Source organism: Tachysurus fulvidraco, chromosome 18, assembly GCF_022655615.1.
Source record: "Tachysurus fulvidraco isolate hzauxx_2018 chromosome 18, HZAU_PFXX_2.0, whole genome shotgun sequence".
Classification (NCBI taxonomy): domain Eukaryota; kingdom Metazoa; phylum Chordata; class Actinopteri; order Siluriformes; family Bagridae; genus Tachysurus; species Tachysurus fulvidraco.
In genome coordinates this window covers 7,033,145-7,058,003 of record NC_062535.1, presented here as the reverse complement: position 1 = coordinate 7,058,003, position 24,859 = coordinate 7,033,145, and the positions used below count along the sequence as shown (strand labels likewise).

General features: G+C 41.0%; 2 protein-coding genes across 2 annotated transcripts in view; both read left to right on the top strand.

Moving 5' to 3' along the window:
* The first annotated feature begins 839 nt into the window (after window positions 1-839).
* On the top strand, window positions 840-21,268 carry cul4a (cullin 4A). The gene is made up of 20 exons (XM_027156389.2): window positions 840-1,348; window positions 3,690-3,805; window positions 5,448-5,551; window positions 6,331-6,400; window positions 7,638-7,711; window positions 7,807-7,969; window positions 8,153-8,242; window positions 8,385-8,467; window positions 9,558-9,625; window positions 9,769-9,887; window positions 9,976-10,168; window positions 11,573-11,677; window positions 11,800-11,910; window positions 14,972-15,057; window positions 15,670-15,777; window positions 15,958-16,071; window positions 16,193-16,298; window positions 17,375-17,547; window positions 18,122-18,274; window positions 20,341-21,268. Exons 1-20 carry the CDS (start codon window positions 1,219-1,221, stop codon window positions 20,434-20,436), a joined length of 2,262 nt encoding a protein of 753 aa, XP_027012190.1. The 5' UTR covers window positions 840-1,218; the 3' UTR covers window positions 20,437-21,268.
* A 2,424-nt stretch (window positions 21,269-23,692) lies between these two features.
* The window catches only part of lamp1a (lysosomal associated membrane protein 1a), a 15,305-nt gene continuing 14,138 nt past the window's right edge, over window positions 23,693-24,859 (top strand). The window contains exon 1 of the mRNA XM_027156004.2: window positions 23,693-24,083. Coding sequence (XP_027011805.1) covers window positions 24,032-24,083 — 52 coding nt within the window. The 5' untranslated portion in view covers window positions 23,693-24,031. The remainder of the gene's footprint in view (window positions 24,084-24,859) is intronic.

Sequence of the window (24,859 nt, the reverse complement as noted above, 5' to 3'; positions counted from 1 at the left end):
CAGATCAGTTATGTATATAACGAGTGAGAAGTGCATGGTAGTGCAAATAACATACTGATGATGTGATGACTGTTCTGATAATGCAGTATTTATAGATATGAAGTAGGGAATATAATTATGGGGAGTTGTTAATCAGGGTGATTGACTGGGGAAAGAAACTGTTCCTGTGTCTGGCAGTTTTAGTAAACTAAGTTCTGTAGCGCCTGCCAGAAGAGAGGAGCTGAAAGAGGTTGTGTCCAAGGTGTGAAGAGTCAGTAATGATCTTTTAAACTGAACTTGTTTAGGTTGAATGAGTTGTTGTGCTGGGAGTGTTGCATACAGGGCCTTTAAGGCTGTCAGTGAAGGCCCGTGGACCACCAGCTGGATGTGTATGCTAAAACGCACACTAATATCATTTAGGGAAAATGTTATAAAGCAGTTACAGGGTTCAATTGAGTGGGTGTGAAAATAATAGATATATATGTCATTTAGCCAACTAAATTTGTTCCAGTTAAAGCTCAACGATGCACATGTTGACTTGTTAATATACAAAAATGTACTAAATAAATAAGATAGATAAATAGATAGATAGATAGATAGATAGATAGATAGATAGATAGATAGATAGATAGATAGATAGATAAAAAATATGTTTCAAAAAAAAAGTACAAATAATCTTGATTTTTCCTAGAGGCAAAATCTACAACAGTCAGTAATGTACATTATAAACAATTGTTTTGAAATCAGACAACAAATTTCTTTTAAACTTAAAACATTACAGTACAAGTTGCACGACGGAGAGAATATTTGTGGACCAAAAAATATATATATATATATAAATAATTCGAATCTTTTGTGCAGACCTGGCAACCCTGATATAAGAGCCATTTTGTTGTAGTGTTTGAGGGAAAATTAGCCAGTTAACGATGAACATTGTGCCCTGTTTACTAGACACTGTGTGGTCTCTCTATCAGATATTAAGCCAAAACGCTACATAAGGTGTAAACGTATGTGTCGGGCGAAAGGTTTTTGTTATTTACACTGTTTACATGTTTGTTTTTACGCATTAGCAGCCGTGCTAACTCGGCTAGCCGGCTAACTTCAGCTGTAGTTCCTCTCGGGTTCAACTTTGTCAGTAAACGCGTTTCACGTTATACACACGTCGAGGTGTTTGAACCGAAGAAGGCGTCGTTTTCAGCGATAAAACACAACAGTGCGAGTTTAAAAAAAAACAAGTAAATGATGGCAGAAGAGTCTCGACACAAGAGCGCGAGTTTCTCAGCTCTGGTGGAAAACAGCAACGGAGTCACTAAAACACCGACCTCTAAATCAGGCACCTCGAAGAAACTGGTGATTAAAAACTTCAAAGGTAAAGACATCCGGTGAACTGCTAGGTCTCTGTGCTAAGATAAGTTTATAGCTTCGTGATAACAATCTTATACACGTGACAATGCGGTTAGTCAAAGTGTGTTAATAAAAACACCAGAGTAACCCTGTATAGTATATGTACTGTATGTATATAGGTGTGTGTGTATGTATGTATGTATGTATATATAAAGATCAGAATCCGGTTTATTGGGAAATTGTGTTCACACACACAAGGAATTTGGTTCCAGCTGTTTGTGACTCTCAAAAGTACAAATATAAATAGCACTAAACTATACAAGATAATACAGACTGTACAAGACAAAACGACACAGACTATACAGGACAACAGACTACACAAGACAAGACGACACAGACTTTACGAGACGATATAGACTACGTGATGACACAGACTATACAAGACAAGACGACACATAGAAGACAAGACGATAGAGACTGTACAAGACAATACTGACTGTACAAGACAATACAGAGTAGACAAGACAAAACAGACTATACGAGACGACAGACTACACAAGACGAGACGACAGACTACACAAGACGAGACGACAGACTGCACAAGACAAGACGACACAGACTACACAAGACGATAGACTATACGAGACAATACAGACTATACAAGACGACGATACAGACTACACGAGATGACAGACTGTACAAGACGATACAGACTATACAAGACAAAACGACACAGACTATACAGGACAACAGACTACACAAGACAAGACGACACAGACTTTACGAGACGATATAGACTACGTGATGACACAGACTATACAAGACAAGACGACACATAGAAGACAAGACGATACAGACTGTACAAGACGATAGAGACTGTACAATACAATACTGACTGTACAAGACAATACAGAGTAGACAAGACAAAACAGACTATACGAGACGACAGACTACACAAGACGAGACGACAGACTGCACAAGACGACACAGACTACACAAGACAATAGACTATACGAGACAATACAGACTATACAAGACGACGATACAGACTACACGAGATGACAGACTGTACAAGACGATACAGACTATACAAGACAAAACGACACAGACTATACAGGACAACAGACTACACAAGACAAGACGACACAGACTTTACGAGACGATATAGACTACGTGATGACACAGACTATACAAGACAAGACGACACATAGAAGACAAGACGATACAGACTGTACAAGACGATAGAGACTGTACAAGACAATACTGACTGTACAAGACAATACAGAGTAGACAAGACAAAACAGACTATACGAGACGACAGACTACACAAGACGAGACGACAGACTACACAAGACGAGACGACAGACTGCACAAGACAAGACGACACAGACTACACAAGACGATAGACTATACGAGACAATACAGACTATACAAGACGACGATACAGACTACACGAGATGACAGACTGTACAAGACGATACAGACTATACAAGACGACGATACAGTCTATACGAGATGACACAGACTGTACAAGACGACACAGACTGTACAAGACAAGACGATACAGTCTATACGAGATGACATAGACTGTGCAAGACGACACAGACTGTACAAGACAAGACGACACGACAGACCTGTACAGGACGACACAGACTAGACGATGAGAGATACAATATAGACAGTACGAGTATTAAATATGAATACAGAATATATGACAGATCAGTTATGTATATAACGTGTGAGAAGTGCATGGTAGTGCAAAACAATATTGTGTAATATTATGCATTTTGTACAATATGCAGCAGCAGTAGTGTGTGTAACATACTGATGACGTGATGACTGACAGTTCTGATAATGCAGTATTTATACATATGAAGCAGGGAATATAATTATGGGGGGAGATATATGTATATATACATATATATGTGTGTGTGTGTGTGTGTGTGTGTGTGTGTGAACGTAGCATAACAGACAAGATCCGAAAATAAGTCAACGCGGTATGAAAGAACTTGGAGGACGTTTTATATGTAAATCATGATGACGTAATGCCACCAAACATACACAATACAACATTTAACATTTCACCTATTGCTGGTATAAAATATATTTGTCCTGGTTAATGTTTTGCACATAACTAGAATTATTTAAAAAAAAAACCCCGATCATTGAGATCACTAATTAATAACTTTGCCGTGTGTTTGAATTGGTGCTGAACTGTAAAAGGGTTATGATGGTGTGTGTGGTCCAAAGCTGTACATAATCTCTTCCCGGACTATTTTCTTCCATGTCCCTGTAAGTTGTAGTATGGAATAGAGACTTGGCAACTTTGTCTTTACACAAGGTGTGTGTTGTGTTGTGTTGTACAGACAGACCCAAGCTTACAGAAACCTACACAGAAGACACATGGCTGAAGTTGCGCGATGCTGTGGGTGCGATCCAGAACAGCACATCAATCAAATACAACCTGGAGGAGCTTTATCAGGTACTGTACTGTAAGTGCAGGAGCATCTGAGCCGACTCAGCAGATCTGGGAGGGGTTTATATGGAGTGGTTTGGAGATTAGTCCTGTTCTGGGATGAGACTGAGTTTAGCTCAGAAAACAGCAGAAACTCGACTTTCTCACTTCTCCTGATGTGCGAGGAATATGACTAAAATAATGCAGCTGTCTCTCTCTCTCTCTCTGTCTCTCTCTCTGTCTCTCTCTCACATACAGTCTCTCTGTCTCTCTTTCTCACACACAGTCTCTCTTTCTCTTTTTCACATACAGTCTCTCTCTCTCTCTCTCTCTCTCTCTCTCTCTTTCTCACACACAGTCTCTCTCTCTCTTTCTCACACACAGTCTCTCTCTCTCTCTCTCTCTCTCTCTCTCACACACACACACACACACACACACACACTCTCTCTCTTTCTTTCTCTTTCACACAGACTCTCTCTTTCACACACACAGACTCTCTCTCTCTCTCTCCCCCCTCTCGCTCACACATACTCTCTGTTCTCCTTGGTCTCTCTCTTGCTCACTCTCTCACTCCCCCCTTGCTTACACCCTCTCTCTCTCTCTCTCTCTCTCTCTCTCTCTCTCTCTCTCTCTCTCTCTTGCTCACACTCACTCTCTCTCTCTCCTCCTCTCTTTCTCTCTCTCTCTCTCTCTCTCTCTCTCTCTCTCTCTCCTCCTCTCTTTGTCTCTCTCTCTCTCTCTCTCTCCTCTCTTTGTCTCTCTCTCTCTCTCTCTCTCTCTCTCTCTCTCTCTCTCTCTCTCTCTCTCTCTCTCTCTCTCTCCCCCCCCCTAGCTCACACTCTTTTTCTAAGTCTGGACAAATAATTTCAAATTTGGGAAAGAATTATTTTCGAGCTTCCTCGTAGTTAGGACAGGTGGTTGAGAGAACCGTCTCTGTCGAACTCTCATCAGGACATCAGGAGCCAGTGTGTGTCTCAGTCAGCTCCTGAGTTCAGTAGTCAGGGCACTGATCAGGGAGTCCCAATATAAGGTCACTCTCTGTCTCTCATACACTCACACACACACTTTTATATCTGTGACAAATTAACCCTACTGGAATGTTTTTGTTAGTTGGAGGAAACACAGAGGTGGACGCACAAAGGTATTTACGTTTTGTTGTCTTTAAGTTCCATACAAACAGAAACCGAGGCCAAGGATCGAAGCGGAGACACTGCCGTCCAGTTACAATATTATTATACATGTTTAAATAACGCACCTAAAATTACACTAACTGTGTTCATGATATTGAAGTCAGAGCTGCAGAACTGTGCTTGCAACGAGTTTATTTATTTATTTATTTATTGTGTAACGAGTAGCTAATGCGCAGTATTGCTGTGAACCTAATTAGATTCACAAACTTCTGCTTCCTCTGATGGAATTAATCACCAGATTACATACTGAGCATGTGCTTGTATAAGGATGTCTGTGGTTGGCGTGGATGTTGTGTCTTTCCTAATCTAGTAAACATTCCAGTAAGCACAGTGTGGTGTAACGCTTCAGCAATCCTTGGCAGCCAAAAAGTCAGTTAGCACAATCGAAGGTCGAACTTGTGTGACACATATAACATATGTGTCTGAACTGTATAAACTGTATTACAGTAAAAACTGTCTTTCTCTCTTTTTCTCTTCAGGCAGTGGAAAACCTTTGCTCTTACAAAGTCTCGCCCATGTTGTACAAACAACTCCGACAAGTGTGTGAAGATCACGTGCGAGCGCAGATCCACCAGTTTAGGGAATATCCTTTACTGTGGTTTTGTGTGTGCGAGTATGTGGGAGTGCGTACAGGAGTGTGTGTGTGCAAGTTAGTGCGTGCATGTGTGTGAGAGTGCATGTGAGAGTGCATGCGTGTGTGTACGTGCGAGTGCGATGGTTCGTAAGTGTCCGTGGTGGGCACGTACGTGTGATGATGCCTACGTGTGCGAGAGTGCATTAGAGTGTGTGTGTGTGCGCGTGTGTGCATGTGTGAGAGAGTGCAGCAGTGAGTGAGTGTGTGATATACTTCTGTAGTAAACTGATCTTTGATTTGATGTCACGTTAAACACTTGTTCGTGTTTTCAAATAATGTTCTCTCCCACTAGGGGGCATCATCACACTACTTTTATTACATTATCTTTACACACTCACTCTGAGTCACCTGACTTTTTTTCACCCGACACTATTTACACTATTCACTTTTTACAAGCCGACCAGGAATCTTTGGATTACTTTGGAATCGCAGTGAAATGCTGATAAAGAGCAAAAGTCAATTCAACAAGTGTACACAGGCTACACATGACACATCCAGCTTTGTGCTTTATTATATATCTGAGCAATAAGTGTGAAAATTGACAAATCTGTGTGCACTATTTAAACTGGGGGAACAGAAGGTGAAATGGAAACTCTTGTCCATCAACTTGATGCTTTTTTTCATGCAAAGTGATCTGAAACTGGTAAACTTCCATTAAAGCACAGAAAATCTTACTCATCTGAAGTGGGAGTGTATTTATAACGGTAAAGACCTTAACCCACTCTTACAGACTCTCTGGACAGTCTGTCTTTTCTGAAGAGGATGAACAGATGCTGGCAAGACCATTGCAGACAAACAGTAAGAAAAAAAAACACACTACCATGTTAGCTGAATTTGTCTGGAAGTTAATAAGCGGAGAAATTTAGCCATCATCATAAAGAGTCTCGGTCCACTTCTATACTGTAGCTAAACGTCACCGTCGGACTTTTCTAAAGGTCTCGGTATGACGTCGTTCTGTCAAACTACGTAAACGAAGGAAGTAAACAACTCCATAGAATATTTTCTTTAATTATTATTGAATTCAAATACACGGAAATTGTGCATTAAGTTACAGCCAAGCTTATCGTACCATATGTTAGAGTGAACTGTGAATGTGAGCTTGTTCAGGCTCATGACTTTAAGTCAAATCAAGAGTCAAGAAGCTTTTATTGTCATTTCAACCATACACAGTGAAATGAGACATGTTTCTCCAGGATCAAGGTGCTACATAAAACAAAGACAGGGCTAAGGACACGTAAGTAGTCCTAGCCACATAAAGTGCAACTGTGCAAACAGTGCAGGACAAAAGACAGTGCAGACACAAAGTTACAAGACAATACAAAAAATACAATACACAAAAGACGATAAACAGAAACCGCGCCAACCGGCCAGTGTAAATACTGTATATGAATACTGAATGTTCAAACAATATTTTGTGCAGTAACATTAGAATGAACTCAGTTATCTTCCTAAATTTTGTCTTGAATTTATTTTAATCATATACAGTGATACCTCGAGATACGAGCGCTTTGACATACGAGTTTTTTGAGATACGAGCTGTGATTCGACCAAATTTCTGCCGTGAGATACGAGCAAATTTTTGCGATACGAGCATCCGAGCCGCCGCCGCCAAAAACAAAGATCCAGAACAACCACGTGTGCTCTGTTTCCCCCGCCTCAGCTTCCCGAGTCTCACTCGGTTAAAGCCGCCTTTCTGCTGCACACGACAAACGACGGCCGATAAACCGGAAGTCATTCATTTCCTATGGAGAGTCGCAAAGGGGCTGCGTGAGGTGCCGACCACCGAATGGGGAAAATTGCTTTGAGATACGAGCAATCTGAGATACGAGCAAGGTCACGGAACGAATTAAACTCGTATCTTGAGGTATTACTGTATATAACTAATATAAATGAAGAGATTAAAGAGTTAAATTACTTCCTTGTAGACCAGGTCTGTTCTTGCACTGTGGCAGATGATCATCAACTCTATTTCAAAAGCACATTCAAATTTGTTTGTCATATTTCTTTCTTTTCTTTTCTTTTTTTCTTCCTCCAGATCATGATCCGTAGTATTTTCCTCTTTCTGGATCGCACATACGTCCTCCAGAATTCCCTCCTCCCCTCCATATGGTGAGAGAACCAAACACAAACACTCCTTGTCACATGCCTTGCCAGTCTGAAACGCTGTCATTAAGGCCGTTCGTTCTTTTGCTGTGATGCTGCAGGGACACGGGGCTGGAGCTGTTTCGCACACACATCGTGGGCGACAGCGCAGTCCAGAGTCGTACAGTAGAAGGAATTTTGGAGCAGATCGAACGAGAGAGGAACGGAGAGACGGTGGATCGGAGTCTCCTGCGCAGCTTATTAGGCATGCTGTCAGACCTGCAGGTGACGATAGTTGTGATTAAATTGCATAATGATGGAGAGAACAGTTTAATAACATAATATAACTGTCAAGGCAATCCTGTCAGTCATTGCACGTAGTCCTCTGGTGTCAGAGCTGCTTTACTTACTTACTTTACTTTCTTGACTTTATATCTTATGGATATTTTGCATGGTATTATTCCATAGGTGTATAAGGAGTCTTTCGAAAACAGGTTTCTGATTGAGACGGATCGCTTGTATGCAGCCGAGGGTCAGAGGCTGATGTTAGAAAGAGATGTAAGTAGGAATGGATCCATAGATAGTTCCTGTTTTTGTTTTGTGTGTGTCTGTGTGTGTGTGTGTGTGTGTGTTTACAGTATGAAACACCTTTCTGTACCCTGGTGTACCAAGTGCTTTTTTGTGTATGGGTTTCGTTCAGGTTCCCGAATACCTTCACCACGTAGCACGACGACTAGAGGAGGAGATCGATCGTGTCATCAGTTACCTGGATCAGAGCACTCAGTACGTCCTGCCTTTGTTGTTCACACACTCGCACGCATCGTGTACATACCGTACGTTTGGAGGACCTGAAAGCTACTAGAGGGCACATCAGAGTAGAGGTCTTCTCGGGTCTAAAGAAATGTACCCGACCCGAATCACTTTTTACCCGAACCCGACGTGCATAAGTAATCGACCCGTTGGCGATTTTTTTTTTTTTACCCGACTGGACCCGAATGTACACTAAAGTAACCGCTACAACGTGGATTCAAAATTGATTGACAGATCTGTTTCAACAAAAATGAGCTTACCGCCAGCCACACGTCACCAGCCACCAGGTGGTCTTGGCAAACAGAGGAGAGGTTGGAAAAGGACTCGAGTCGATGCACACACACGAGATACAGTAGTTCGGGTCTTCTCGGGTCCGTTCGGTAAAAACACATTCATTTTAAATTACTCGAGACCCGATGGCACTATTATTATACCGACCCGTGTCCGAGGTACACGTGACACTTTTAGACCCGAACCCGCTTGGCTCTCGTGTCGGACCTCGGGTTTTCGGATCAAAGTGGACCCGTGAAGACCTCTACATCAGAGCCAAAATATCTCTCATTTATTTCACACACAGCCATGTTAAACCTTTCCACAGTCACCGGATCTTAGAACTTCCGACTTCCTGACATTCAAAAGTATTAAATAAGCTAGAAAACCCCAAACCCCTTATTTTCAGGTCACCACACTTAAGTGTTATATCAGCCAGAGGTTCCCGAAAGCATCCTGAAGACATGCCGAGATGAAGCAAGAACCATTAGAGTTCGATTCCTACACACATCTGGATCTCTAGGAATAGTTAGGAGGTGCAAAACATACAGTAATGCTACATAACAAAATAATGTAGACCCAAAGCCCTTATTCACATATCTACACAGCCTGTAGAACATAATACACATTTCATGTCATACAGTTGAAATAATAATAATAATTAAAAAATAATTTAAAAAAAGCTAAAACTTGACACAAATCTTTCACAGAAACGTTTCACATAGTTTTGCAAAATATAATAAAAGGTGGAAAAATGCAATATTTTAAAAGCTTCTTATTTCCTTTCACACAGGAAGCCATTGATCTCCGCAGTAGAGAAGCAGCTTTTGGGCGAACACATGACTGCCATTTTACAGAAAGGTGCGTCTAGGATATCATACGGTTATGCACTGCCTACGATGTCCGTATGATGTCTGTTATTAAGCAGAGTAAGCAGCTATTAAGCTGGTAAGACACCCTGAGTGTGACGTGTATGAGATTCTTCTCCTCGGTCGCTCTTTCAGGTCTCAACACGCTGTTGGATGAGAACCGTGTGACTGAGCTGACTCTGCTGTACCAGCTATTCAGCAAAGTGAAGGGAGGCCTGTCAGTATTACTGCAGTTCTGGAGAGAGTACATCAAGGTACACACACAAGGTCACGTCTATTACGTTATTGTTCGTTTCGCTCCCACATTTGGCCCGTCCAGTCAGTTTCCTCTTTCTCCCACAGAGCTTTGGCGGCGAGATCGTCGGCTCTCCCGAAAAAGACAAGGACATGGTGCAGGAACTGCTGGACTTTAAGGACAAAATGGACAACGTGGCGCACGGCTGCTTCCAGAGGAACGAGGGCTTCATCAATGCCATGAAGGAAGCCTTCGAGAGCTTCATTAACAAGAGACCCAACAAACCAGCAGAGCTTATTGGTAAGAATTGCAGTGAGCATATGATGGATCTAAATTATATCGATTTCTTAAATTATCCATGAGGAATAATAAAGCTCAGGAAATCAACCGATACACCCTGGATAACTATAAATGCAACATGTCACTAATGAAGCTGTTTACAGGTATTTTGGAAAAATGGTTTATTTCAAAAATATAGTTGATAGAAAGACATTAAAAATAAAAAAAGTGCGAAATTGCAGTAGCTATGAGTACAGACTCCACCCAGGTAGGAGGAGCTTAAGGAGGTCTGACTCCACCCCTTAACACTTTGGTTTTGAAGCAAATGATATTTGAATTTAGGACACGAACATGCGAATGTGCATGAAACCTCCTAAAATGTGAGAATGAGAAATAGTTTTCTCACATCACTGTCTCACAGTCAACAGCACCGAGAGACTTGCCTGTTAAATCCTTTTTTTTTTCTTTCTAATTGAACCTCTAATATTGTTAACAACTCTTTTCAGTCCGTAGACTACTGTATATGAGCTTAGAACTCCCCACCCCTAGACGTCGGCGTAGCTCGGATTTACCCCGAAGATGTAGATGATTATACAGAAAACCACAGAGAACCATTGTGTGTGTGTGTGACTGAAGGTCTTGTCTTGTGTGTGTTTGTATGTGGACATCAGAAAAAAACCCCATCAAATCTTTCCAGTACACTTTAAAAAAAAAACATGACAAACCTTTCAAACTATATCAAAACGATGTTTGTTTAAACGTCGCTACGCTTTCTTCCTACATGTTGTGTCAAGTGCTAATCTGATTAATACTACGGTAAAAACAGCGAGTCCGCCTAAAAAAAAGTCTACAACCTCACTAGCTAAGAATGATGTCATCCTACATGGAAATCTGTGCGCTGTGGTGAATTGGCCGTAACGCCGATCAGATATCTTCTGCAGAACATCTGTGAAGTTCCACCGCTTCATTCGGTCTTTTCTGCCGTGTAAGCAGACGCGCTAGATCTTAGCTTGAAGCATCTGTGTACAGAGAAGGATCCATCAGTTGTACGTCTAAGCTAAAAGCCGAGCTAAACATGTTTCTACATTTTGAATGCATCGAGAGCTTATCTCGGTTGCGTGCGATTGTTCTTACTGTCACACGTTTGCAGGAGCTGTTAGTGTGAAACATCACACGTATGTTTATAGATAAGTTTCATATGGTTATGAAGTCATAAGTCATGTTCGGTCTGACTGAATGCTTGGACGTCGGTGCAAACGGTGCAACCATGTAAGACGTAGTAAGGCACGTATAATAAATATACAGGATAGGTCAATACACCCAGACTATACAAAGTAGCACGAGTACCATGAGACCGTGTATGCTGAGGATAATCGTGCAGTTCGGATAAACGTACATTTCTTTCGTGCGATTTCTTTCCTGCAGCCAAATACGTCGACTCCAAACTACGCGCCGGTAACAAAGAGGCCACAGAAGAGGAGCTGGAGAGAATCCTCGACAAGATCATGATTATCTTCCGCTTTATCCACGGTAACAGCACCTTTGTCTATTCAGAACATAAACCGCTCAGCTCGATCTCTCGAATTTCATATCAAACTTTTTCCCTGTCATATATCGATCTTTCCACACTTCCACTTATGTTTGCTCTACAGGTAAAGATGTGTTTGAAGCATTCTACAAAAAGGACCTAGCGAAGCGCTTACTGGTGGGAAAAAGCGCCTCTGTGGATGCTGAGAAATCCATGCTGTCCAAACTCAAACATGGTGAGATTGTCCCTTTAAATCGTATCTGCTTTTGCGTAGTCAGCTTGGTGAAACCTGTTTTTTTTTTTTTTTTTAAGAGGAAAGTGATGGAAGAGGAAATGCCCTTTCCCTAGTTGTAGTCAAGGACGGAAAGTACGCCGGGCGATTTCCCAACACTGAGCTCAAGCAAAAAGCTCACTATCACATGATGGTTTAAACAGGAAGTCTTTAAGCAGCTGTGGTTTAACACCAGAACTCACTGTGTTTGCAGTGCTTGTTCACTGTGTGCAACGACACCTTAATCATTTCAAGCTGTCGCGTGTTTACTAAACAAAAAAAAAACCACAATACATGCCATACAAAAAGCTGTAGATCAGACGGCTGCTCACGTCTAGATATACAGATATTAACAGTTCCTGATATTTGCTTTATAACGACTCGAACCGGTTGGATGACCTCGAATGATGAATCATGATTAGTTGAGATTAAATTTACAAAAATATGCATAAGCACCATTGGCAGCCATGTGTATTAAAATTTAAAAGGTGGGGAACAACTTTTTATTACGTGTAACATGAGTGATAGATTTATATTGTTGAGCTCATTGGATAAGGATCCCTATGAGGTTAAGAATCAATCCAGGTCAACGGCCAATAAATGTTTAAGGTAGGTTGAAAAATTAAAATTTATTCGTATAGCGCTTTTAACGATCGACATCGTCTCAAAGCAGCTTTAAAGAACATAAACATAAAAAAAAAAGTTAATATAATACAAAAGTTCAAGATTATTATTAGATGTATTTAAATGTGTTTGTATTTATCCCCAATGAGCAAGTCTGAGGTGACTCAGGTGACTGTAGTGAGGAGGAAAAACTCCCTTAGATGGTAAAGGAGGAAACCTTGAGAGGAACCAGACACAAAGGGGAACCTCATCCTCATGTGGGTGACACCGGAGGGTGTGATTATAAATATACAGACTGAGAAATGTTGTATTGATGAGGAATTTGTTGTCCTCAAAGACCACATGGAGTTGCGTCTCCTCTTTAGTAGAGAGTCTAACTGCAGCTGGAACATCTCTAGATGTCTCAGGATGGGTAGAAAGAGAGAAGCCGTGGAGAGGAATTAGTGTAGCTGCTGTACATAATATTAGCAAGCACAAGATGATAATGTGCATGTACTATAGCACAGAATTATGGGATTTATTATGTGTACGCCTGACTAAAGAGATGAATTTTTAATCTACATTTAAACAGGGGAAGTGTGTCTGAGCCCCAACCACTATCAGGAAGACTATTCCAAAGTTTGGGAGCTGAATAAGAAAACGAAAGTCCTGAGTTTAACCATAGCATGTTAGAAGACTAATTAGATACATGGGAGCTATTTTAGAGATCATTTAGAGATCTTAGAGCAGTTTATAATCAATTCTAAACTTAACAGGTAGCCAGTGTAAAGGTGATAACATTTTTTTTTTTTTTTGGTAAGAACTCTGGCAGCTGCATTTTGGACTAACTGTAGACTATTTATTGAAGATGCAGGACAACCTGCACCTAGTAATGCTTTAGACTGTAGACTATTTAGGGGGGACACGCTGGCACGTTCAGCTCACACCTCCAGGGTTGGGGGTTTGATTCCCGCCTCCACCTTGTGTGTGTGTGTGTGTGTGTGTGTGGAGTTTGCATGTTCTCCCCGTGCCTCGGGGGGTTCCTCCGGTTTCCTCCCCCGGTCCAAAGACATGCATGGTAGGTTGATTGGCATCTCTGGAAAATTGTCCGTAGTGTGTGTGTGTGTGAGTGAATGAGAGAGAGTGTGTGTGTGTGCCCTGCGATGGGTTGGCACTCCGTCCAGGGTGTATCCTGCCGTGATGCCCAATGACGCCTGAGATAGGCACAGGCTCCCCGTGACCCGAGAAGTTCGGATAAGCGGTAGAAGAATGAATGTAGACTATTTATTAAGGAAGCAGGACAACCTGCACCTAGTAATGCATTACAATAGTCTAATCTGGAGGTCATGAACTAGCTTCTCAGGATCAGATACAGATAGGATGTCTCTTAGCTTGGCAATATTTCTAACCTTTCTGTAGAAGAAGGCTGTTTTTGTAATATGGGCGATATGATTTTAAAGACAAGTTGCTGTCTAATATAACACTCAGGTCTTTCACTGTCGAGCTAACAGTAACAGTACATCCCTCTAAATGGAAGTTGAAGCGTGAGAGTTTCTGTGTGCAATTTACAGTAGATATCTCATCTGGTTTTGATGAGATATATAACCGGGTATCGTCATCACAACAACGTAAACCAATCCTCCGCCTTCTAACAATGTTTCCTAAGGGAAGCACGTATGTTGAGATAAGCAGAGGTCCTAGAAAAACGCACATGCTCAAAGTCCATGCATCTAGACCTGGCTACAATTGGTGTTTCTGAAGGTGAATGTCTAACGAGTGTTAGTCTTTCATCCCATTAAAGCAGAAAGTAAGCAAACCTCTAACAGACACTAATCGGTGCCCAGCCTTCTCTAAGTGACTGACTGGTGGCTTTGTTTCAGGGGCTTCTATGGAGATTTTCATACAGACTGAAGTGAGAGATTCGATCAGTTAACTCGATCATATTTGATGGGTAATATAGACATTTTGGTGTGTCAACTTTTCAGTGCTTCATTTTAATAAAACCTCAGGGTCAGCCGGACTCGGTCTGTAGCCTTAAACCACCTGTTTATGATTTTGAAGATTTATGCCAAGAGAATGACACTGAACTCTACTATCTGGGAAGCAGGAACTTTCACATGCTTCGATTATGTATATTTATGGCTCCTGGATTATTTAATGGGTCTAAAGGTAATTTACAGGACAAAGGTGTCTGTAGGTCTTTTTAGTCATTTGTCTCGTTATAATCTCTCTGTAGAAATCTCGGGCAGTTGTATTTTTTTTTTAGTACATAACGAAAGACCCGAGCTTATAACAACATGTCTGAATTACGGTTCAGACGGAGATGTTCCACAGAAACCCTAAGAGTAATAGGGTGTGATTATAACCAAGTTAATGGACCTATAAGATGTGACCTGTCGTTTATGGTTATGATCTTTTATAGAGTGCGGTGCAGCGTTCACCAGCAAGCTCGAGGGCATGTTCAAAGATATGGAACTCTCCAAAGACATCATGATCCAGTTCAAACAGGTATCTCAATGTTAAAGTATCAACACCTTGAAATGTGGCATCATTTTGTACCACTCATTTTTGGAAAAAAAAAAATCCTGACTTGATTAGACTTAAGTCATTCATTTTAGGGCAGTGGTGGCTCAAGCAGTTAAGGCTCTGGGTTGTTGATCCGGGGGATCGGGGTTCAAGCCCCGGCACTGCCGAGGCGCCACTGTCGGGCCCTTGAGCAAGGCCCTTTACAATCACTGCTGTATTATGACTACTGACCCTGTGCTCTGACCCCAACCTCCAAAAGTTTTAGAGAATTTCACTGTGCTGTAATGTATATGTGACAAACAAAGGCTTTGCTTCTGTTCTATTCTGTTCAACATCAGTTCTAGAGAACAAATAACAAAAGATGTCACATTTCTGATTTTCCAAACACACACTTTTTAATTTTCTATGATTTATAACATCCATATGAAATGTATAAATAAAATAGGTCTTATAGTGTAATGAGCTGATTCAGGACTTTCAGAGAAGTCGTCAAATGCCGATCTGTGGCATCAAGCTTTTAACCTTGTTGTTGTTGAGATAAAACATGTGGCTGTGGTCGATGAGCTCATAGTTTCCATGTCTCGCTCTCCTCAGTACATGCAGAATCAGAGTGAACCCAGCAACATCGATCTGACGGTCAACGTCCTCACCATGGGCTACTGGCCCACCTACACCCCCATGGATGTCCATCTGCCCTCGGAGGTTCGTTATGCACTTGTGTGTGAATAGGAAAAAGATCAGAAGTCATGTGTGGCATACCATAAGTGTCCTCACAATCTGGTTAGGCTAACAAAAGAAACATGCGAAAATTATTTTCACATTTCTGCTGCAGACATTTTTAGATTTGGTAGAGGACGGTGTGTGTGTGTGTGTGTGTTTTAGATGGTAAAGCTGCAGGAGGTGTTCAAAACATTCTATCTCGGAAAGCACAGCGGGAGAAAGCTTCAGTGGCAGCCCACGCTCGGCCATGCGGTGCTTAAAGCCGAGTTTAAAGAGGTCAGTGTGGAACTTAACCATGGCACACTTTTAACAAACCGCACAGGTTCTGTGTTTCCGAGCTCAGGTTAGGATGTAGGTTTGTTTGTACACCACGTTGATCTGATTTCTTCCTCTGCAGGGAAAAAAGGAGCTGCAGGTTTCTTTATTCCAGACACTTGTTCTGCTCATGTTTAATGAAGGGGAGGATTTTACCCTGGAGGAGATCCAAACAGCTACAGGAATAGGTAAAAACTTATGTATAAAGATTTATTTGTAATGAATGAAAATAACATATTATGGTGTCTTTTAAGATATTTTCTCTCCTGTTTATATTAACCTAATAATGTATGCATATTTATTTACCTTTTATTAATAATAAAACCACCCACCTAAAGATCTGCAGTTTAAGTCTTGGATTCACATCTATTGTCATGTGTCACTTATTAAAGGGCTTGTATTTAAAGGGCTTTGTTTCTAGAGACTGTGCACTGGTATTTGCTGTGTACTAAAATACCCGTAAAAGTCTTCATAGTCATAAGACCACAAAGCTCCGGTTACAGTTAAACTGAAGATGTTATGAGGTCAGTGGAAACAAATGTGTGCCAGGGTAATAGGGTGTGTCCTGTTGTTTAGCATCATAAAGAAACTAACTTTAAGTAACTTTTTTTTCCAGTTTGTGGATTTCTTATTTTCGTCCGTCTTATAAATCTGCAGCACCACCGATTGTGCTACCAGTCAAAAGATTCACATATCTGTGTAGTTTTTAGCATCTACACTTCCAAATAATTTGTCTGAAATTAAAGGGATACTTAGCCCCAAAAATACTGATTTTCAACCACAGAAGTCTTAAAAAATTTTGCAATAATAATAATGATGATGCTTTGCAAGCACCATTAATAATAATGAAAATAATGTCCTCTGTGTAGATAGAACTAAATTGCTGACATTTTGGTATAATCTCCTCAGCAGTTTCTTGGTCTTGTGTTTAGCCGCATTTAGAATTGAGTCATGTGTCATTACTGTAGAATGATGTGGCTTGTGATTTCATTGTGTGTCACTGACACAATGAACAAAAATCACCAAAAAAAAAAAAAAGAAAAAACAACCAAGTCACTCATGGTCAAAAGTTGTGTGAGTGTGTGTGTGAGAGTGTGTGTGTGTGTGTGTGTGTGTGTGTGTGTGTGTGTGAGTGTGTGTGTGTGTGTGTGTGAGAGTGTGTGTGTGTGTGAGAGTGTGTGTGTGTGTGAGAGTGTGTGTGTGTGTGTGTGTGTGTGTGTGTGTGTATATACACACACACATGAATTGTTTGTTGTTCCCTCAGAGAAGAGTGAGCTCGGACGCACGCTGCAGTCCCTGGCATGTGGGAAAGCTCGAGTATTAAATAAAAATCCCAGAGGGAAAGAAGTGGAGGACGGAGACCGCTTCAACTTCAATAACGACTTCAGACACAAACTGTTTCGCATCAAAATCAACCAGATTCAGATGAAGGAGACGGTAGGACTTTTCTACACTTACTCACTATCGGTACAAATTGTTTCCATCTGTCCTTCAGTCCCTCCAACTCCTCCAACATTGTCATTGTGGGCCTGCGTTTAAACAGCTGCTTTATCTCAGTTTGCTTTGTAAGATTGTAAAATGAAAATATTTTTTATGTCCTCATATAACCAACGTTTATATTCAGCAGGGGGATGGATGGTGTCTCTGCTGCTGGTTTTTAACCACTGTTCTCTGTTGCTGGTCAATTTATCAGTACAGTTACTGATTAACTCTGGAAGTTGATAAATAGGATCATTTAATAATATTCCCGACCTTGTAAACTTTGTTTACGATTCTGTCCTGACATTCGAGCTCGAATATATTTCCTCCGTTGGATAGACGATGAGAGCGTTTGCTTTTTTTTTCGTTCAGGCAAAAATACTTTGCTTTTTATGCAACATTTCATAATCATTTCAATTAGTAACACCTTACTTTAGATTATCCCTTACATGTGGAGTTTCATTGTACATTTGTAATGTCTCACGTGCTTTGATGCTTAGTCTCTTTTGGCCTTGTATTTTCTTTACCTCAGGTAGAGGAGCAGGTGAGCACCACAGAGCGTGTCTTCCAGGACAGGCAGTACCAGATAGACGCTGCAGTGGTGAGGATCATGAAGATGAGGAAGACACTGAGCCACAACCTGCTGGTATCAGAACTCTACAACCAGCTCAAGTTCCCTGTGAAGGTACAGCTCTTTTCACAAGTTTACAAGGAGGACAGTGTGGTGTTCGAGTTTATTTAATTCATAGATATTCAGACCCTTGGCTAAAGAACTCCCAAATTCGGGCGCATCCTGTCTACTTTGATTATTTTGAAATATCTCCTAGAGCTCAAGTCTACCTGTGGTAGTTGATTGGAGAAGATTTAGAAAGGTACACATCAGAAAGGTGCATATCTGAGAAAGGAACAAGCCATAAATTCCTAGATGAGCCATAGATATGGATATAAATGCATTTCTGAATCTTTGAATGCTCCTTCATTCAGCTCTGAAATGGAAGGACTCTTCCTGGAGCACAGAAACTGGGCTAGAAGAGTCTTGGGTGGAGTCAGGGTGGTGCTTAAGAACCCAATGGCTATTTTATTAGTGCTTCACTGGTCCTGCCCAGTGATGTGAGATCCTGCTGGAAGACCATCCATTTCAGAAATGCTCCTCCAATCAGGTTTATATGGTCGAGTCCACTTAAAGGACTCTGTTGAAAACCAGGTGCCGCTTAACAACTGCTCATTATTAAGATGAAGCATGGTGGTGGGAGCATCTTGATAACGGTGTGCTGCTCAGGGACAGGGAGACTGATGAGAACGAAGGGAAGGATGAATGCAGGCAAATATGAAGAGATCCTTGAAGAAAACCTGCTCCAGATTGCACATAACCTCACACTGGAGTGAAGCTTTTCCTTTCAACACAGCAAAAAATTCAAAGAATGTACCTCAAGCAATGCCAGACTGACTTCAGGACAAGTTTAAACCCATAGTACGTCTCTGAAGGGACCTGACGATGGCAGTTCAGACTCCCCATTTAATCCGATTGAGCTTATGAAGAAATCGGTGATATAATCATATTGATATGTAATATCATATTTATATGATAATATCATATTATCACATTGATTATTATAATATCATATTTATGATCATATAAATGAGAAATGTATGGTCACTTTTATAAATTAGCAAATATAAATCCATGGATCTTATTTTGTCACTGATGTTCATGATGTTCATTACCCACTTTAAATTCACTGACACTCTGTAAAAACTAAAGAGGTCTGAATACTTTCCAAATCCACTGTATGTTGTCGTTGCCTGTATGAAAGTGAAAGTGACGTGACATACGGCTAAGTACGGTGACCCGTACTCAGAATTCGTTCTCTGCATTTAACCCATCCAAAGTGCACACACACAGCAGTGAACACACACACACCACGAACACACAACCCGGAGCAGTGGGCAGCCATTTATGCTGCGGCACCCTGGGAGCAGTTAGGGGGCATTAGGTGCCCTGCTCAAGGGCGCCTCAGTCGTGGCCGGCCCGAGACTCGAACCCACAACCTTCGGGTTACAAGTCAGACTCTCTAACCATTAGGCCACAACTGCCCAATATCGCACATGCACTCGCCGTCAGAACACCTTCTTATCGTCATGCGGTTATCTAATCAGCCAATCATGTGGCAGCAGCACAGTGCATACTATCAGATAGATACAAGTCAAGAGCTTCAGTTAGTGTTTGACTTTTAACTGTGGCATATTTCTCAGTGCCAATGGTCATTCGATCGAGCTCCTGGAAGGCTATAGTTACTAAAACGATCACTGTTTACAACCGCGGTGGGCAATAAAGCATCTCGGTAAGTACGACACATCAAACCTTGATGTTAATAGCCTACAACAGCAGACGACCACATCGGGTTCCACTCCTGTTATTCAAGAAGGCTGAGATTATAATAAGCACTTGCTCAAGGGTTTTAAATTTCTGTGTATGCTTTATTTTGGCAAAACTCTAGCACGCCGTTTTTATTTTTTTGTTTTTTTTTAAATCTGCTCAATCCAGCAATATTATTCTGGTCCTCTGGTCATTCATAGAAATGACCTCGTGATGAATTATATAATTTATTACATTTGTCCTTATGGAATTGTAAGGCAAAGTATCGAGTACAGGTGTCCAGTTGATGAGCAGTAAATCAAGTTATCATTGTGACACATAAATGTACTTTCTTACTGTGTTACTTCTTACTCACACCCCACTTTTTCTCACAGCCAGGTGACCTGAAGAAGCGCATCGAGTCCCTGATTGACCGAGACTACATGGAGAGAGACAAAGAGAGCCCTAACCAGTATCATTATGTTGCCTGAGATCCAGTCTGGAGGCACAGGCACAGCCACTGATCTGAGATCTGCCCTTTACCTGGGCTGCGTGCCCAAGGACAGCCTGTAACCCACCCTTCGAGGACCCTGAATATGCCCACCAGTAGAGTGACCAGGGTTGGCATGGGGCCTTATTGTACTGTACAGCGGTGGGGTTACGTTGTGTGACGTTAGGAGGATCACACTAGAAGAATGATCAGCTGATGATTTCCACAAAAAGCACTTTGTTTTCCTCTTACTTTTCATTTTATTTTGTTGTTTTTTTGTTTTGTTTTTGCTTTTTGTGGTCAGTCTTCACTTTGGACATCTTTCACATGCGCTAATAGTTTATGGTCATAGTTCTTTTTTTTTAAGCTGTTCTGACTGCTGACATGTCAGAGGTCGCTAGAGAATGAGGAGTGTGTTGAGGTTCTGTGGTAACATCAGGGTTTTTGAGAATTTTCACTCAGGCAATGGAAATGTTGATTAAAATAAAAGTTAAAAAAAACAACAAAAAAACAAGAATTTTATTTCCAAAAGCTTCACTAACCGATAAATACTGCAGGATTGGGTTTTATGATGTTCTCTAGGTTTCACACACTGAAAAAGAGTGATAAAATGTATGCTTTTTTTTTTTTAAGACTCAACAAAGCACATTAGTATGTATGCGTGTATGTGTGTTGTGTGGATATGTGTGCTATTTTTTTTTTCTTCTTTTCCTCCTTCTAATTCACTACTAAACTTAATCTGACCAACATCTCTGGCTCCTCAGTTTGTAGAATATGAGGCTGTATTTTTTGTAAATGCAGACTGACTTCGATTAAACTATGTTTAATTTGAATATTGTTGCTCCAGATATGGCTTCAGACACCATCTGCTTACGAAGTGTTTGTGTTTTGTTACTTTGCATTTAATTCATTTCATTTTACTTACATAAATCTCAGAATGTGTAAAACCAGGACACGCCATTTCTGACCTCAGGGCCACTTTTTTTTTTTTTAAACTTCTTGTCACCTAGATGTACAAGATACTTCATGGGAGAATGTTAAGATTTAAAGCATGCTGGATTCCTTCCATCCTGGTACACAGGGATGCATCTAGACGGTACATACCACAGCTGGGGCTTGAATCTGGATCCTGATTGTTGGATGTGTCTCAGCTGTGTGTGTGTATGTATGTGTATATATGTGTGTGTATATGCGTGTATGTGTGTGTGTGTGTGTGTATATATAATATTTTATATATATATATACATACATACATATGTGTATGTGTGCATATGTGTGTGTGTGTATGTGTATATATACGTGTGTGTGTGTATATATGTGTATGTATAAGTGTGTGTAGTATATCTTGTTTTGACCAGACTCTCACATCCCTACACTGCATTACACAATCATTTGTTGGAGAAACACACAGTCATTTGCCAGAAGGAGAAGTGGTTGATGGTAAAACAAAGAAAAGTGACGGAGAACTGAAGCAGCTGTGAAACAGTCAGCTCATGCAGTTCTGATTTAACACTTACACACTAGTTGGTCTTCTGTAAACTTTTAACAAATCAGTGCAGAATTAAAGTGAACAGTGTGGCAGGAAAAGCAAGATTTATCCAGACTACAGCTCAGCAATTGGTCAAAACCAAGTGATAAGATCACGCTTCTTTAAAGCATGTGAGTGTCTGGTGTGTATATATACGTGACCTTATGCCAGTCAGGGGTAAGTGTAATGAGTGTGAATTTTTACTGACCACAGTGGTGCTAACTCTCAAACCTTTCCAGATGTATCCAAAACACCACATGACTACGCTAAAGTTCTGTTGTATTCCATCAACTCTAGATATCTAATTTTTACTTTCTTTAAATGACGATGTACAAGCTCTGAATAATTCCTCAATAATTAAACCGCCGGAACTTTAACGTTATGTTAAGGATTGCTCAAGAAAACAAACAAAGGTCGAGTGATCGAATCAACACAAAGTGACGGCTAGTTACATAAATCTCCATTTTGTTTTGTTTGATTGATCGCTGAAGATATGACGTACAAATAGCTGTCTAACAACATGTTCTAGATATCGCTGTCTCTGAAATCGACAAATATTTAAGATCTGTTTAATCATCGTGAGTTGAAGATCGTTTCCATTTGAACTAAAATCGTTGTCACGATGTAATTTCAGACTACATGGCCAAAAGATTAGTTGGCGGTCAGGGTTCAGAGACCGATTCTGCATTCGATTGACTTCTGAAGTAACAAGCTGTGTATGTAGAGTACACCGTACGTAACCGCTGCTAATCTGTTAAGGCTTTCTGCTAAGTTTTAAAATTTGGGTGTTGGGATTGTCGTATGTTGAGCCACGATAGATAAGTCAGTGATGTTCGGTGATGAGACCTGGGGTGCAGTCAGCGTTCTGGTTTACCCCAAAGGTTCAGTGGGGTTGAGTCAGAGCTCTGTGGAGGTCCATCGAGTTCTTCTACCTTCATCAAATTGGCAACCCAAGTTATCCTAGAGCTAACTTTGTGCGAAGATAACGTCATCGTACTGGAACGGATTTGGACCCCTTAGTCCAGTGAAAGTAAGCCGTCACGCTACAGCGGAGACGCACTATACGGTTGTGCGTAGTTTTGTGTAGAGACTTTACATAAAAGTCTCTACACAAGAGACTTTTGTATAGGGACATTTGTGTAGAGACTTTTGGGACATTTATAGTGTAATCATAAAGAATTTAAAGAGCTCCTTCGTTGGAACGATGACTAATCAGAACTACCTCTTGTTTCTTTTAGTAATAACACATTTGTAAACGGTTCCAACCGAGTCAGTATGGAAGAGGGAAGGGAAACGTGTTGAATTGGAGCTTCTATACAAGTTCATAGAAAACATGACGTCATTGACACGTGATCAGGTATAAAAAAAAATCATACATTTGCAATTCGACCATACAGATCAACTGCAGTGCTTCTTTGGGACATTATTCGGCATGTCAGCACGCGTTTGGACTCGTGCTATTGAACCTTATCCTATATGTAGAAGCACAAGTTCTGTATCATATGGAGCAGCGCGTGAGACACGTCTTCACGAGCGCGTTTAAGGCCCTCGTGGTTACGCGGGGTTTGCGCAGCATGACGCATTTCCTGGAAATAATCATTTGTAGGTGTAAAACCTTATGCACGACTCTATAAACATCGTGTACATACGAGGTGACTATAACACCTAGAACGGGATCGGATCTGTGTATAGGGTGTTGTGTTTAATGATATGCACGCGTTTTTAGTGGTTTATTTGTGTTTATAGCGTGTTAAAAAACGTGTGAAAAAGTTGCTCGGGTGGGTAGACACGTGACCGCGCTGCTGGGTGACTCGTAGACACGTGACCGCGCTGCTGGGTGACTCACATGACTGGAACATTCCCGGTGTTGATATTGAGTGCAGTAGAGAGAGAGAGAAAGCGAGCAAGCCGAAGGATTTAGCAGCAAACGAAGAGAAAGAAACTCTTTTGGACAACTGAACCTGCCTGTTTGTTTGTTTTTCCCCGAGCAGCGCGTGACTCCGGGTGTGTTTACTGCTGTCTTTACTAAAAACCTGCCTGTTTTCCGAGAGCGAATTATTTAATAAACATGGCTCATAAACTACTATCCGGCTTCACCATCGGCTCCTTATTTGTTTTAGGTAAGCAATATTTTCCTATATTTAAAAAGACGTGTTGGGGCGATTGCTTAAAAAGTATCTTTATTTAGTTTTAGTTAAAAGTTCTGTACATTTTCTGATTATTTTTTTAATGGAAAAAAAACAAAACAAAGCATGCGCTTCACTTCTCATTTACCCCTAAATATTGTGTACATGTCATACCTGCAGTTTTACGTTACAAAACTACGCCATAAGTGTCGGTAACCTTGCCAGAGCGTTTCAGGCCTTGTGTGTGTTTTGTTTTGTTGCCCGTAATTCGAAGCGTCTATATACTGTCAGTTACGCACCTTATTCCGTGTGTAAACACAATTACTCTCACACACACGGTCCTTAATCTAATAAAGCTGCGACTGGATGCTAGAATTGTGCAGGCGTAGAAGCGCGAGCGTTTGTCCGGGGTCGGGTCACGTGACTGCTGAAGCGCTTTGTGCACTAACAGAAGAGTCTCTGTGTTTCGAGCTGTCTCAAAATGGCTTATTGCATCCTGCATAAGAGCAGTATATCACACGATATGTCTTACACCCACACACGTTCACTGCGTACTCTCTATGAAGGTGTGTGTGTGTGTGTGTGTGTGTGTGTGTGTGTGTGTGTGTGTGAGAGAGAGAGAGAGAGAGTGTGTGTGTGTGACACTGATCATTTCAATAAACTGTACAATTGGCCTATAGTGGGAATAGAGTGCATATAGTGGTTATAGAGTGTGTATAGGGGACCTAGAGTACATATAGTGCCTATAGTGGAGATATAGTGGTCCTATA

What these genes read in the sequence shown, in the direction of transcription:
- cul4a (XM_027156389.2), top strand. Translation starts at nt 1,219, where the DNA reads ATGATGGCAGAAGAGTCTCGACACAAGAGCGCGAGTTTCTCAGCTCTG. An exon ending in GGCTGATGTTAGAAAGAGAT is followed by an intron (nt 8,243 to 8,384) that starts GTAAGTAGGAAT and finishes GGTTTCGTTCAG; the next exon opens with GTTCCCGAATACCTTCACCA. An exon ending in TACCTGGATCAGAGCACTCA is followed by an intron (nt 8,468 to 9,557) that starts GTACGTCCTGCC and finishes CCTTTCACACAG; the next exon opens with GAAGCCATTGATCTCCGCAG.